The 15895-nt window shown below is 40.0% G+C and overlaps 1 protein-coding gene across 1 annotated transcript in view; it reads left to right on the forward strand.

The window, feature by feature from the left end:
• Positions 1-14132, forward strand: part of SUSD1 (sushi domain containing 1) — a gene marked incomplete at its 5' end in the record, with an annotated part of 39656 nt that extends 25524 nt beyond the window's left edge. Inside the window, 3 exon segments of the mRNA XM_010140930.1 lie at positions 6341-6434; positions 7483-7738; positions 14031-14132. Coding sequence (XP_010139232.1) covers positions 6341-6434; positions 7483-7738; positions 14031-14132 — 452 coding nt within the window.
• Positions 14133-15895: the final 1763 nt, after the last annotated feature.

The raw sequence follows: 15895 nt of genomic DNA on the forward strand, positions 1-15895 counted from the left end.
CATGGCAGTGGCTGCAGGGTATCAGCTCCCCGGGGGAAAGCCTGAGAAGTCTCCGGAAGTCACACCAAGGAAGTTCAGATTTATAGAATTACTGTCACATGAACAATTCAGCAGCTGGTTTATCTTCCCTTTCTTTTAATTTTTTCTCATAAGCATATGTATTCTCCCTATTCAAAGGTGTCACCTCAGCAGCTTGCTACTTGCTAGCAGACACCAAGTGTGTGGCTAAGTACACAGAGATTAGGGTTTTGCAAGGCTGCCTTTAGCCCATGACCTTCTGTGTTAAGAAACCCCAGATGACATACACCAGTCAGTATACACCAAGGCAGGCAGGGTCAGCTGTGTACAAAGCACTATGGAACCTGCGCAGTCAATCCCTCTCCCTGAAATAAGCCAGCTCAACAGGGTCGCTATGGCCAGTGCTCCCCTGGTCACTGCTCTGCCAAGCCATAACACTCCCCTGGCTCTGCCTCCCTTTGGCAAACCCTGACCTCAGGGGACAGCAGGTATTTTGGTATCCTGGACACACGACTATCCACATGAAGCTATGGGCCCAGCTTCAATCTGACAGATGGAAATCAAAAGTTTTTGCATTTAGAGGCAGTGCATTGGAAACAGAACCATGTGTAGCTGCTTTTACCATGATTTAGACTCTGTTTCCGTTGCTTGGCTAAACAATTGTGCTGAATTTTCAGTTGCAATGCTGCCTGCAGGTGCTCGCATTCATTCAGCCTGGTGACTTAGGGGTTAAACTAGGCTGAAGAAGAACGCTATTTCATAGGGCACTGCTGCTGCCCCAGAATTTCCCTGGGAAGCTGTTTACTTCTAGCCATGGACTCAAAGAGGCTCTGTTCTGCTTCGCCATAGGAGAGCCACACACAAAACTTTTGCGTGGCAAGTAGCGCACAGTATTACTGTGATGGGATTCCCAAGGAAAGCACCCACAGAGCTGATTCCTGTTGCCAAAGGGCAGAGAGAGAAAACAGACTTGCTGAAGGGCGCTCAGATGGAAAGCAGCTGTGTGACGCTGAGGCATCTGCAGGATGCTTTTGCTGTGGCTCTTCTGCCTCAAAAGATTTCTCAGAACCTCACAATCTGAGCAAGTGAGACATTGCAGCCCTGGAACGAACTTGCCGTTTGCCTTACCCATGGCTTTGCACAGGAATCTCCAGCCCTTGTCAGCATCACTGCAGCCCCTCAGCCTTTGCAGAGGAAGGAGCCCCCAGAGCTGCTCTCGGAGCTCTTCTCTATCTGGCATCCTTTCTTACTTCTCCTTGATGCCCAGATGTGGTCTGCAGCTTGAATCGATACCGTGTCTGACACAGCAAACACACGATGGCGCACAAGCTGGCTTCGTGACTGTTGTGTGGCTGTGATTTACACTGACTGGTGGGTGTGGTGGCAGGACACTTGGCGGTATATGAAAGACTGAGAGGTCTCAATCAAGATCCCCTAAACCAGGTCTCCCTGCTTTCATCTTTCCTGTTTTCCATAGGACCATTTTACTTTAAAGGCATCCTGGCTCACATCCTGGCCCAGGGAGTATATTCCCTAGAGAGAGGACTTTTTGTAAAGCAGATTTCAGTCTCACACAGGGCAGGAGCCAAACCCACAGGAGGCAGAGCATGCCTCTGTAAGCAGAGCTGTGCTTGGCTGGTGGTACAATGACAGACACTAGTTCCCTTTCCATTTTTACTGTCTGCCTTGCTGAATTGGTACCTTTCCTGTGACGAATAGGATGGTGTGACATTCAGGCACAGAGCAGGAGAACAAAGGCTGCAGTAAACAGAGGGAATCATAGCAGTTGGATTTCCAGAGACAACCAGTCTTTAGAGAAGATACAAATTACTATTTTCTGTAGATGTGGTCTTGATTTATTCAACTTGCTTCCTTCCCTCAATTCTTTAAATAATGTCTTTGTCCAAGTTAAAAATCTCTTCTCAGTCTTTGTTAAAGCAATTTTACTGTAATATGTACAGTAATCCTAGTTAATCTCCAGACAGTAGTAGAGATGGCAAAAAACTTTTTCTGTTGTATCTATATCTCTACTTTATTTTTGAAAGAAAATTACAGGAGTGTCTTTTACTTCCTTCTTTTAAAATTTGTTTAAAAACCTTTTGGACATAAAGGCCTCAAAAACCATTTTAAAAGTCCGTTGTTTACAGGCAATGAAGAGCACACAAATGGTGTTATTTCAGCAAAGGGTTGTTTCAGTTAGAACTTGGTCTTAAAATGAATCTTTGAATTGAGTTCCTTGAACTTGGGAATAGTTGCGATCTGGTTTTGGACTTTGTGGTTCAATTCTAGTACTATTTTTAAAGCTTTATCATTAGCACAAAATGATGAAGGAAAGCCATAAAGAGGGCTGTGCTGGCACCAAGAAAAGGTTTTCTAATACAGTACAGAGCATTCAGTTTAACAGGTGTTGTACATATCCATCTGTAATGTGGAATAGAAGTGGATTTGTGCATCCATTTCGGACGTGTCCATGTGTAGGAAACTTACAACCTTTCCTGCCTGCACTGAGTGTTAAAAGGTAAGTGTTGTCCTAGAGTTACAGCTTCAAAGCTGTTCAAAAAGTCAGATGACAGGAAAGGCATTAAATACTTCTATTTTCACCACTGGAGAGTATCATAAAGTGCCGGTGTTCCTCGTATTGTGGCAGTTTTCCTACGAAGTCCTTGGACTGCAACAGCAAACAGTATTGGTGAAAACCAGGGCTTTAAAACAAGGCAGCTCATTTCCAGGATTACAGAAAGAAATGTAGCAGTTCCATTGGGAAATGCTTTCATGTGACCTAACAGTGAACTGCTTCTAAAGAGCATGTTTACAGTACCACACCAAGCAGGCTTTTGTTCCAGTACTGAGGCAAGTGCTGTTTCCCTGTGCTCTTGCAATGGTGTGCACTTCTTTCCTGCAGCCTGCCTTCTCGTTCAGAGGGAAACTCAGTGGATGGATTCTCATTGTAGAAGACGAGCATGTATATTAAAAGTCCAAGTGTTAGTAATGTAGCACTGCTATGACAAGGAATTGCTTAGAGTGGGACTACCTCTGGATATGCTTGCATTTCTTGGTGTCTTCTTCTGTATTTCCTGCTGCTGCTACAGATAGGTTAGTCTGTTCTGTTGGTGAAGAGTTAAAAAAAACCCAAAAGCCTTTAGCAAAGGCAAGATTCCAGCAGTGCCTAGACTGGAGGGTCTTGCTTTCTTCTCACAGCACATCTAGTGCAAGTCCTCGTCTCACTGTAGCATTTCTCTTTTCTGTCCACCTGTTCTAGATGCTGTTAAGTCAGTTTTTTTTTCCATGTGGATTCTTAAATCTGGGAATTATGATGACCTCAGAGCAGACATTTTCCCCTAAATGTTAGATTTCTGGAAAGGTGTTTCTTTTACTAGAAGCTCATAGTGGCAAAACGCTGCATATGGAATAACTGCTTCATTGGTCACTGAAGCAAAAATAAAATTCATTGCTTTCATCTTTTTTTTAATGTTGTTATTGTTGTTATTATTAGTAGTAGTAGTGGTATTTCACGTTGTTTCAAGTTGTTCACTTACTGAAATAGGCAGATTGTCTTTGGTATGCTTCATGTTTGTGATGTAGTTAGTATTTCTCACCAGCAATTAAAAATGGCAAAAGCCTCTAAGTTTTGAAAGCACTGTGTATTTTCTCATATTTTGTTCTCTTTTGCCCGTTTACTAGGGCTGTCAGTGCTGGATGGCTGTTTATTTTCATGTTATGCATTTTTCCTGTCAAATTACAGGAGATTAAAAAAATGTAATTGTTATTAACCTAGTGGTTGCTTTGTCCCCTATTACCCCTTATACTGCTTATCTGGAAAAAAGGTGCAAAACCATTGCTTGCAATGCACGTTCTGGCAGGCATTAAAGAAGAAATTCCCACGTTTTTCTTGGAAATTGGAAAATTCTCAAGAGAAATTAGCAATAGCGTCTCCTGGTGATATTGGATGCCAAAGGAGAAGTGTGCCAAGTGAATCTACCCTGACAGATACATTTTCTGGTCACTCTGTTCACTGGGAATGTCTGCGTTAAGGAACCGTTGAAGTTAATGGAGGGTTTGCAGTTCTGAAGTTCTGTTTGCAGGCTTACAAGGTACAAAGGACATAAAGGCTGGCTGTCAAATATTATTTGTTCATTTATTTTATTCAGATAGAATTACTGTCTATACATTTTACAGTGTCTGCAATTGCAGAAGTGTTGAAAAGACCCTCTGAAGTACAGACCGATTCCTCTTTTTGTGGTCAGACATGCAATACGATTCATTAACTCAGAAGACTTTCTGAAAGGGTTTTCAGCCCTGTCTCTGAAATAAGGAAGCCACTGTAGAACATCAAGGCTTTGTTAGATAAAAATCTTGTTTATATTTCAATCCTAGACATTTGTAGCTAGTTTCTTCACTAGTAGTTCGGTCTTACCCTGATTTTGAAGAAGACGTGGTAAAAGGTAAAAAAACAATTAATTTGTCTAGGTAAGCTTTCAGGAGGTTCTTCTTGAGGGCAAGATACAGCTTTTCTTGCTAGGGATGGCCTGTTGTCTTTATTTTGGGCATACTGTACTTAAGTCATTCCTTTCCCATGTTTCATATGTTTAAAGCAGAAAACATACAGGCTCTCAAATTTCTTTTTCATAGGCTACAAATACAAGTTTTTGGTTGCCTCATTTAAGACAATTTCTCTTTTATTTGGATCTTTCTTGTAGTCATCCTTTGCACTGATTTCACTTAGCTCTGTTGGTCTTATAGTTGGAACTTCAGACATTGTGAAATGATCACACCTGGGCCTTCTGTACTTGTGGTGGTACTATACTGCTGTTACAGAAACCTATTTCTTACACTTTTTAGAGCAGTTCCGCCCCTCCCCCATTACCGTTTTGGTGACTAACACTCATTCTGAGATGTAGTAATATGCTCTACCTGCTTCTCAAAGGAACTTAGAATATATAGCACGAAGTTCTTGTTACTAGACCCAGGTGTATCGGCTTGTAATTTATACAGGTGAATTACATCCCATTTCTGCAAAATGACAGCTGTAAAGGTGATTCTGCTCTTCTTGCATAATGTCTCCATACTGCTTTTGTTTTACACCATCTAACATTGTCTGAGCAGCAAAATTCATATATGTGTACATATATTATATATATGTGCACATATGTGCACACAATTCATATATGTGCACCATGATTGTTAACAAAATGCCAGACTTGTTACTTACTTTGTTTAGTTTTGGAGACACTCCTCTAGTAAACTTACCTGCTTCCAACATGCTGTATTTTGCTAGCTCCCTGTTTATCCGTTCACCAGTTGTGAAGTTACCCATTTCACAATTTTTCTATGAAGCCTCATTTTCTGAGACTGAACTAGTAGTTTTCTATGTTTCAGCAGCTATGTGCAGCTATACGTACTCCAGCTGTTTGAAAAATCCGTGCATCTCAGCAAGATATTGCCTGCTGTGGCTTTACTTCAGCAAATCTGCATTGGTTTTCTTTTGTTTGTCTCCATGATAGTGATTATTCTTTATAATGGTGCTCTGAAGCCTTGGTTTTCTGTATATAAACACTGCAGTTGTTACTCTTCCATCAGATAGCACATCAGCAGCTTGACAGACCAGATAGGTGCTTCACACTCTCCCCCCTTGGTTGTGCACGCTGAAGCTCTTCTCATTTTTGGTTGCAGGCTGATAGTGGTCATTTCCATTATCATAGCACCAGTTTCTGTCAATGTGCAGCTGTCATCACTGCCATCAAAATTAGAGGCAGAAGTCTTTGTTCAGTTTTGATTTGGATGCAAGTTCCCACTAAAACAAATTAGAGCTCAGTACCCATATTGAAATCCAGTTTAAGGGGGTGGATATTGCTACTGACTGTGGGCAGTAACTGAGGAAGTTGCCTTCTTGAAAGTGCTTTTGGCACTAACAGATTATCCTGTCTTCATGCCATTTCATTTCTTGTTGTGGGCTGTGTGCCCAGAGTTTCATCTTTTTCTTCTCCTCCACCATTCCAGTTAGTCTAATAAATAATATTTCCAACAAATCCTTCCTGTCTCATTTCTCTGTGGTCTACAGTCATTTTTGTACATCTCCTGTTTTTTTCTGAGCTAGCAGATACCCTTCAGTACAAGGGTTTGAGGTGGGGTTGCCGTGTCATCATATTTATATTTGCTCTGTATTTTTCTTGACCAGACTGTTTATCTTGCCTGCAGAATTCAGCCATCAGGGGTTTGAGGCTCAGTTAACAGAGGAATTTTTAGGGGAAAAATAGCTAGGAACCCTCATGCCTGAAATATTTCTAAAACCTCTCTGAACCACTGGTATTTGTTTACTTTTTAGATCCCCCTTTTCCAGATGTAGAATTTGTTGCAGTAAAAGGTTCTGCACCTGTGCTCAGACTCCAGAAAGCAGAAGACCAAAATGGCCCAATCAGGTTTGTCTCTGTGCACTCTTCACCCTTTCAAAATACATTCTGCAGATTTGGAACTTTTTGTGGAGGTTTGATTATTTTTGTTAGCAATGGGAGAAAACTTAAGCTGTAATTCCCAGCATCTCCTCCTTCAGCAGAGTAATATTTGGCCTCAGACTCTTCCCTTCTTTCTGGCACAGAATTCTGTTTTTGACAATTCTGAGTTTTCACTGTTAGTTTTGGGGTGTTTTTTTCCTTTATCTGCAGTGAAGTCACTGTAGATTTTTATTGATGGATCCAAGCATAGCTCTACCCATGTGATTTTTATTTTCCAACAGGCTCATGAAGCCAGTACAGTTTTTTTCCTAGGAGCCAGAGGAAATGGTGAACAGTGTCTGTATTTGTGCATATTCTGAAGTAGCGTTTTCACATCAGTGTATTACTACCAAAGATATTTCTAGAGAAAAAATATTTATGCCTTACTAGCTGCTGTTTGTCATAGAAGGAAAAGGTAATTGTAACTCAAAGTTACACTAAAGCAGAAAATACTTGAAAGCTAATAACATTTTAGGAAATTAGTAGTGTGTCAGGCCTAATAATTAGTCTTCATGTGATTGGATACCATAGACTAAACATAGTTTTGAGAAGTCTGAAGACAGATGTGATTGGTTTTTTACAAATGATATCTGTCCTCTCCTTCTTTAAACAGAAAAATTCTTGTTTCTGGGAAATTATGAATAGTTTTTAGAGGCAAATGTTGTATTGTTTGGTACGTGAAGAGAGGAGCAAGAGATACCTTGCAAGAACTCTGATACTCTTCTGAACATGAATGCACGTGTAAAGTTAACGTGCCTGCGATGAGAACCAGCTTTAAGCTGTGCATGCAGTGCTTCTAGTTCAAAGTACAGTGGAACACACACATACAGAAATATTTTAATATAAGAAGCATTTGCATTGGGCATGGATAGTAAAAAGCAGTTAAGAGGCTACAAAAAGACAATGAATTAATGAATGTCTCATGCTCAGTACATTGAAGTCAGGGCTAATGTTTACTTTTTTTGTTTCACTCCAGTCTTTATCAAGTGATTGTGCTTCCTCTGGGTTTGCAGAGCACTTTTATTTGTGACTCCTTTGCTGCTACAACTTTCTTCAGTAACACCACTGATGTTAAAGGATACGTGGCAGCTGAATTTCAGGCAAAGGATGTTGATGATAACATGTCAATTGCTCTTGGAGACAGACATTACTATGGGAAGTTTTATAACGCTCCTTTAAAGCCGGGAGAAGAGTATTGTGTTTTTCTGAGAATAATAAGTGAGTGGAATAAGGTAATGGATGTTTTAAAACCTTTTCTTTACACCTGTTGAATTAAATGTTGCTGGGGGAAAAGAACAGAATTGTTAGATTTGTGTTAAATATTTTATGATGTGGCAAGGATCTGTTAGTTGACAGAATTAGATTAAATCTGAAACTTTTAAAATAACTTTTGTAATTCCTTACAGATATTTATGTCATTGTAACGTTGGAACAACTCTGGATGCCAAAAGGCAAACAATGGAAAAAACTAAAAAAGGAAGGGCCATTGCTGCCCTCAGTAATTGAGGGTGTCTTTGTTGGGCCAGAATTTGGTGAAAGAGATCAGTATGAGAATCTGAAAATTACTCGTTAGCAATGAAAGTTTCACTCAATTTTTAATTGAATCCTTTATAGCAAAGTATTTCAATTATCCAAATGACAAGAAAACTGTATTTTATAGTGTGTATCCCTTCCACGTAGCAATGAACATCAAATCCAGGTCCCTTGGGAGAGCCTTTTGGAAAAAAAATTATTACTAGCATTAATTTTTTTGTCATTTTAAAGTAAATATGTATTTTAATTAGAAGTAAAAGGTTTCCAAAATGTACATCTCAGGTGTTTCATGCTCCAGTGTCTTGCCTCTTATGATGCCAGTAGTTTTCCAGTCAGTACCCATCTCAGGGGTCAGCAGCTTGTAATTTTTTCACAATATAAGTCTCAGCAATGGGAAGTTTTTCTTATATAGGTGAGGTGATAGACTTTTCATGTGCATACAGTCCCTGAATGTCAGATGTAAAAACAGAACAAAGCAACCCCTACTAAAGAAAAAAACACCTAAACAGTGCCTCGACCTGCCACCCAACCCCCCACCTCCTGCCCGAGTTTTAGGGCTTTGTGTATACAGCATGAAACAAGGAGGCACGCAAAAACTGATCTGTGAGTTACTTGTAAATAATTCTCTACAGTTTTGAATTCCTATGCCAAAATCTCAGTTAATTAAAACAGCTTCAGTTACAAAAAGTAAGTTTGCCTCAGTCCAAAGCAATAAAATGAAACAAGTACATGTAATAGCTGTTATTGGTATCTACTAATCTGTGCAGCACGGGTTTCGTGTGGCATCTACTTCAACAATAGTCTTAAGAAGTTTTTATAACACAGATAAAGTGGTTTCTGATACAAATCTGTTGACAGAAATTTTTAATAAATTGTGTAAGGGAATAAGTAGGGAAGTGACATTTGAAAGCATTCAGTTCATAAATAATGCTAAGTTAGCCTGAAATATCACAGAATCTGGACAACAAACTTTATTTTTTAGAAAAATGTGCTCTGTGGAGCAGGATTGTTAATGAGCCATATGTGTTCAAGTTTAGCTTCTTTAAGCACTCCTGAATACATGCTTGAACTCGATTTATGTATCTTTAGGTTTTATGCATTGGTTTCCCTAGCTCTTTCGCTTCAGTATTTTCTCATACTGAGGAACATTTCCTGTTGTTACTTGTGCTGAGGATTTTCTTGCACAGAACAGTGCAGATTTCTCATGTATTTCTGCCAGCTGTTTGTTAAACTGCTTCTAAGTTACATTGTTCTTTCTCTTTCATATAGATTATTTCCCAGTGTTTCATCTCTAGCATTGTCAGATGTGTTTTCTAGGCCAGTAATTTAAAGGACTATTACTACTGTTATTTTTAAAAGTCACTCTTCGCTTCCTTCCGTTTAGAATGCATCAGCACCTTTGTATATACTTTCCTGTATAGCTTTTGTTACTTGACGAAGTACACAAAGTCACATATGACATTTATAAATCATTACGAGGCTTGCAAGACCCCTTCATGCTGATAATGATACAATTTCTATCATACATGATGCAAAATTATGGCTTGGTTGTGGTTTTCTGTTGCTGTTTTTCCTTAATATAGCTGACAGATTTTCTTTGTGGTAAAGAGGGGAAAATCTGTTCAGATAAAATTGTGTGGACCCAGTAAAGACAAGTAAGCTCTTTGGTTTTATTGAATCCATGTTCATGTATCCCTTGCTCCGGTTTGGACGTCTGAGAAAGGTGTCTGTGTGCAGTTTTCAATTTCTGTGTATTTTTCAAGGTGGAGGATTTAAAACACATACTTCATTTGTGCAGGACATTCATATGCGTTAAAAGTCTGGTCAGATGATCTGAGGAGATCATTGGGAAAGTACAAGGAAAGCAGTTTCAAGGTCAGAGATAACAGAAATTACCATTTTTTATATTGATGAAATTGGCAGTTGGAGTATATATTTATAAATGGAGACCAAGGGATGGTTTGGGAACAAATGAGAATTTACTGTCATTCTCATGAAAACTTTACTTAAGTGGAACAAATTGTCTGCCCTTCAAAGTGTCTTTCTCCATGAGGGATACCACTAATTAAATAACTCAAATCTATCTGGCACCTATTTTAGTCTCTGGTGATTATTTTATGGATTCCATGCTGTGCGGAAAGCCAAGGCTCATAGTGGAGGGCAAGAACTTAAAAAAGGTGTTTGGAGTTTAAACTGACTGAGATTAATTTCTTTAGCATAGATTTTGTTCAACATCAGCTTTTTTGGATCAAACAGTTTGTGCCTGTAACAGAAGTAAGAGCAGGCTGTGAAAGGTGAAAATGATATGCAGTCTTTTCAGGAAAAAGGCTTAGTTTTGGAAAATTGTGATCAAAATGACCCCTACTGTGAGAAAAGTCTGTTAAAATCAGCCTAACGAAAAATCATCTAAGAAAAGTGTGTATGCATGGCAAAATATTTTTTCTCCAGAACCTGTTTAAGTGTGCAGCTATAGAAGGGGTTTCTATCTGTGGTTTAGCTACCTATGAACGTCCAGGTTGAAATAATGGTCTTTGAGATCCAGTATCAACTATTTGTAGGAGTAATTTCACTGATAACTTTCTGGAAAGGTGCTAATTCATCAGAGGAGGTGATTTATAATTTGCTTTAGTATGAAGTGCAGATTGGTGAACTTTGCTGGAGAGCAAAGCTCCTGGGAACTCTGTAACTTTTCTGATAGGTAGGAGATGAGTGATTTTCTGCAAACTAAGTATGTCACAGAGGTAGCTGTTTCAATATAATGGCACTTAGACCAGTGCCTCCTTGGTTGAGTTTTTAAATTCACCCCTTGATTTTCATTCTCCCTTTCCTGAGAGGATTTTCTTTGTCAGTGTTTTGTCTTTTTAAATAACCAGAAAAATTTTTATAAAAAATAAGGCTAAGAAACACTGAGATTCCACAATTCAGCATGCAGACACACAGAAGTAAGATTAAGGATACAAATGTGCTTCTGACCTATTGTGCAAGTGCTTCAAAATGTAGCCTTTGATTTCATAGAAATGGAAGAACAATGGCGGCTCATGTTGTCCAAATTCCTGGAATGCCTAGAGACCTTCTTCCTCATTCAAATGTTAGATGTGCCAGCCAGGAATGAGGCACTGCTGCTTTGTAGTATCTTGGTTAGTGAAGCCTTGGCTGCAGTGATCACAGTATTTTGGAGTTCAGAATCCTGCTGAGCACAATGAAGGTTAATACTAGGACAAAGGTTTTAGATTTTAGAAGAGCAAACTTGAGTTTGCACAGAGTTCATTTGGAATGGATTCCATAGGAGGATAAAGGAGCTTTTTCAAGAACGCTTTCCTGGAAGCACACAGTCTGTTGCCTTTAAGCTATGGGAAGTAGGTGGAGCAAGAGACTCCCTTGGCCTTCAACCTTCTGAGTCTGCTCAAAACCAGAAGAGAGGTGCACCAGAGCTGGAAAGCCAGATGAATAGCTGTTGAGAACTACAAGAACATTGCCGTTGTAGGCGAGATGCAGTTAGAAAAGCAAAAGCTTAGCTAAAATAGACATTGGCCAGAGATGCCAAAAACTACAAGAACAGGTTCCTCAGGTGTGTAAACGACAAGCAGAAACAGAAGGAAAGTATTGGCCTGCTGTTAAACAGTGGGAGTGTGAATTAGTCATCAACAATGCTGAAAAGGCAGAGGCTATTCCTGTCAATCTTTACCAGCACTGTTGGGCCCCAGGCCTTGGGAATAAAAATCCAGGCTGATACAGACCCACTGCCAGTGAAGAAAGAGATGGTATGTGAACTATTGCAGGAGCTTGGCCCCTACAAAACAATGGGCCCAGACATTATCCATCTGAGGGTGTTAAGAGAGCTTGCTGATGTCATTATGAGGCCGGTCTCCATAATCTTTGAGAAGATCGGGGGACATACCAGAAGACTGGAAGAAAATTAATATCACCCCCATCCACAAAAAGGTCTAGAGGAGGACCCAGGAAGTTATAGGCCTGTCAGTCTTACTTGAGTCCCTAGGAAAGATACAGAATGAATCCTGGGGGCTATCACGAGTCAAATAAAGCATGTAATTGGGAAAAGCCAGCAGGGATTCACCAAGGGCAAATTGTGCTTGAAAAACCTGATCATCATCTGTGACAAAGCAACCTGCCCAGCTGACGTGGGTTGAGCAGTGGACGTTTTCTACCTGGGTGTTTTCTCCAAGGCTTCCAGTATAGTTCTCTACAGCCTTCTGCTAGAGAAGCTGACGCTTGCAGTCTGGACAAGTGGTCTGTGCGGTGGGTGGGGAACTGGCTGTTAGGCTGCACTGAGAGGGTGGTGGTAAGTAGCTCCTATACAAATAGGCAACCTGTCACAAGTGGGGTCTTCCAGGAGTTGATGCTTGGCCCAGTGCTGTTTAGTATCTTCATTAGTGATCTGGGTGATGGCATAAAGTGTACCTTGATGAAGGTTGCTGATGACACCGAAATGAGTGGGGAAGTGCACACTTAGGGAGAGCCATCTGATAGGAAGACCCGGATAGGGTGGAAGAGTGGGCTATAAAGAACCTGATGAAGCTCAGCAAGGACAGGTGTAAGGTCTTGCACCTGGAAAAACATAATCCAGGAGTGCAGCACAGGCTGGGATCTATCTGGCTGGAAACCAGCTCTGTGGAAAGAGACCTGGGGAGCCTGGTGGACAAGCAGCTCAAGATGAGCAGTGTGCTGCAGGGGCAAAAAAAGCGAACAGGATGCTGGGTTGCATCAACAAGGAAATCACCAGCAGAGATAAAGAAGTCATTATCCCACTCTGCTCAGCACTTGTCAAGCCATACCTGGAATACGGTGTTAAATTTTGGTCCAGCCTGTATAAAAAAGATGTGGGCAGACTGAAAAGGGTCTGGAGAAGTGCCACAAAGGCAGTCAGAGAACTGGGAAGCTGCCATGTGAGGAAGAGCTGAGAGAACTGGCTTTGTTCAGCCATGAGTAAAGAACGCTTAGGGGACACCTTATCATCGTGTTCCAGTATTTAAAGGGTGGCTGCTCCCTTTTCACAGGGAGTCACATGCAGAATATGAGTGGTAATGGATACAAGTTAATTCTGGGGAGATTCTGGTTAGACACAAAAGAGGAAGGTTTTTCACAATATTAATTATGAAAATAATGATAATCTCCCCAGAGAAGTGATGGAGCCTCCAACACTGGACACTTTTAAGATTCAGGTGGACAGGATGCTGGGCCATCTTGTCTAGAGTGTGCTTTTGCCAAGAAAGGTTGGACCAGATCCTTGAGGTCCCTTCCAACCTGGTATTCTGTGACTCTGTATGCGTATGTATTCTGTGAAAGTCGTTTAGCAGGGAAGTGCATATAGAAGCACTACAAAAATAAACTTCACAGTAATTATACAAGAGAAAATAGAGTTTAGAATGGAACTTCTTGTGTGTATATGAGTGTGAAGTGCTGGTGGAAAAAAGAAAGGGACCAAAGCTTACTGTAAAGAAACCAGACTTGTTGAACAAGTCTGAAAAAGCAGACCCTGATAAACATTTATTCAACTACAGTGAACATTAACTACTGTAAGTATTCTATAAAAATTGTTGAAAATTACCTATCAACTGAAAAACCCCCTACATCTGGTATTTCAAAAACACCCCATTCAGTACTGTATTTTAAATGTGTTCTGTGTGGGGATAGAGTTAATATAGCATATTCAGCTTTATCTTAGCATTTCATAAATTATGAATTCTTATCCAAGCTGCTTCAAAGAACCTTCCATGTTACTTGCATGCCTAGATTATAGGAAGAAAGGAAGAGTGATGATCCTAAAGACTAGAGCCAGCCTTTCATCAAAGCTTCTTACCTTTATAATCTTTTCAGACAAAGCTAGAGGCTGCTGTGAGGGGAATATCATTCCCCTGCCATTCTCAGTGCTAGTAAGTAACAGTAAGTTGTGCATGGCTGCTCTTGTGGAGGGTGTTAGTGATAATAAATTTCTGTCATGAGAAACAATGATTTTTATGTTTTCCTTTTCAGGTGAGAACACAGTCCTGTGCTGTTTGGGCACAAGTTAAAAGTAAGTAAATTTTTCCTTCAATGAGAAAGCAGGAGTTGTCATGGTTTTGCTTGGCAGCATAAATGAATTTCTTTGTCTGTTTCTTCATTTGCTGTTAACGGTTGGTTTACTTTGAAGATTGGAAAGGTTAGAGGCAGAAGGTTTGCCTTGCACTTCAGTATTCCATTCTGATGGATTCACTAATCCATTCTAAAATTACTTCTTTGGTTTATCCCTGTTTTTTCCTGTTGCCATGCATCACATCCAAATCTTTACAGCAAATTTTGTGCACAGATTTGAAGCACACGAGAGGTGAAATTTTAGAACCAAATTTTCAGATAGTTCTATATTAGCTTAAAGATTTTTTAAAAAACTTTAAAAAGCAAACCAAAAACCCGCAACATTTTTATGTCTTAGAAACTTCATTGTTTATTATGTTCAGGTGGTCCTTGGAGAGTTAAATCCTTATGTGAACTTAAGAAAAGACACCATGCAAAATGTAAAAATACGGCTGATTTTTGTACTTGTAAGCATAGTTTCTTAAAAATATAATGGCATAACTTTAAAAGACAGTGAATTTCTTGGCATGGTTTTATCATTGTTTTACTTTTTGACTATAAAATGTTGCCAGGGAAACAAATCACCTTACAGAGCATTGTCAGAGGCTGACTTACATATAGGTGAACTTTGATTTTGGGGTGGAAAGAATGGGTGTTGGAAGATGGAAACCGGATAGGTCAGACCTTCTGCTGTAAATCCATTTTATATTCACTTTATAGTGAATGGACTTCCAGCCAAATGGCATCTTCGACCTAATGCACTTCTGCAGCGGAAGAGGCTGAGAGTATTTCTAGCTTACTGAATCCTTAGAGGAGTATTTAATGATTCAGCTTGTTTGGAAGGCAAATCTGTAACTTAAATCTAAACCGAATGGGCCTGTTTCAGATGCCATCTAGTTGTAAGAAGCTGATAAAACCATGTTTACTTCTGTCACAAATAGGCAAAATGAATCTTTTACCAAATATACTCCACAATGTGAGGGAAGGCAGTTCTGTCATTTTTATGGAGGGCTGATACCTGCTCACATATAACTTGCTGTTGGAAATGGGTGTTAAAGTGATCAAAGGATAGGTGTAACTATTGCCAAAACTGAACATGACTGTAGGCTGAACAGGCTTTCCTTGTAGGGTCCCTGTCTGAAATTCTTTATTTTGGCAATTCAGGGTGAGTTTACAGGTGACAAGAGCTGCACAGATGCAAGACTTGTTTCATTGATCAGTGTTAGCAAAGATGGCAAACCGGTCAGGTTCTTATGGCTGTCTATGATTATTGTGGGCTTCAGATCAAATGTTGAGGTTGTTTCAGGTGCATGCCCAGCCAGTTTCATGCCTGTATGTTCAGACAAGCCAAAAAAGAGTTAAATTTAAGTAGCAGAAGTTGCCTCTGTGACATTCAGGGACTTGGATTTTCGTTGTGGATGCATACAGTAATTTCACTGAATAAGTGCCATTTTTGCAAGAGCTTAGATTTTTGCTAAAGCAGTAAATACTTGGAAGATATGACAGCAAAGTTGTAGAATCTTGCAGGAATAAGATCCAGTATCCTAGATGTCTGTGAGAGGTCCAGTAAGAAATAGGTAACCTTTCACTAGTGCTGAAAATGGGACAGAGGAGGCTGGAAGGGACTGAGTTTCTGTTTTCTCAGGTTACACTCACTAGTAGTTCTTAGTAATTCTGGTTTGACAGCAAATCACTGTAAGCCTTCTGTTTTGTCCCTGGGTGGCTTCTGGAATTTCGGGCTTGGGTAAGGCTGTCATTGCCAAGTTTATTTTTATTATGTCACTTTG

Source organism: Buceros rhinoceros, unplaced genomic scaffold (assembly GCF_000710305.1).
Source record: "Buceros rhinoceros silvestris isolate BGI_N320 unplaced genomic scaffold, ASM71030v1 scaffold2428, whole genome shotgun sequence".
In the NCBI taxonomy this organism is placed as follows: Eukaryota; Metazoa; Chordata; class Aves; order Bucerotiformes; family Bucerotidae; genus Buceros; species Buceros rhinoceros.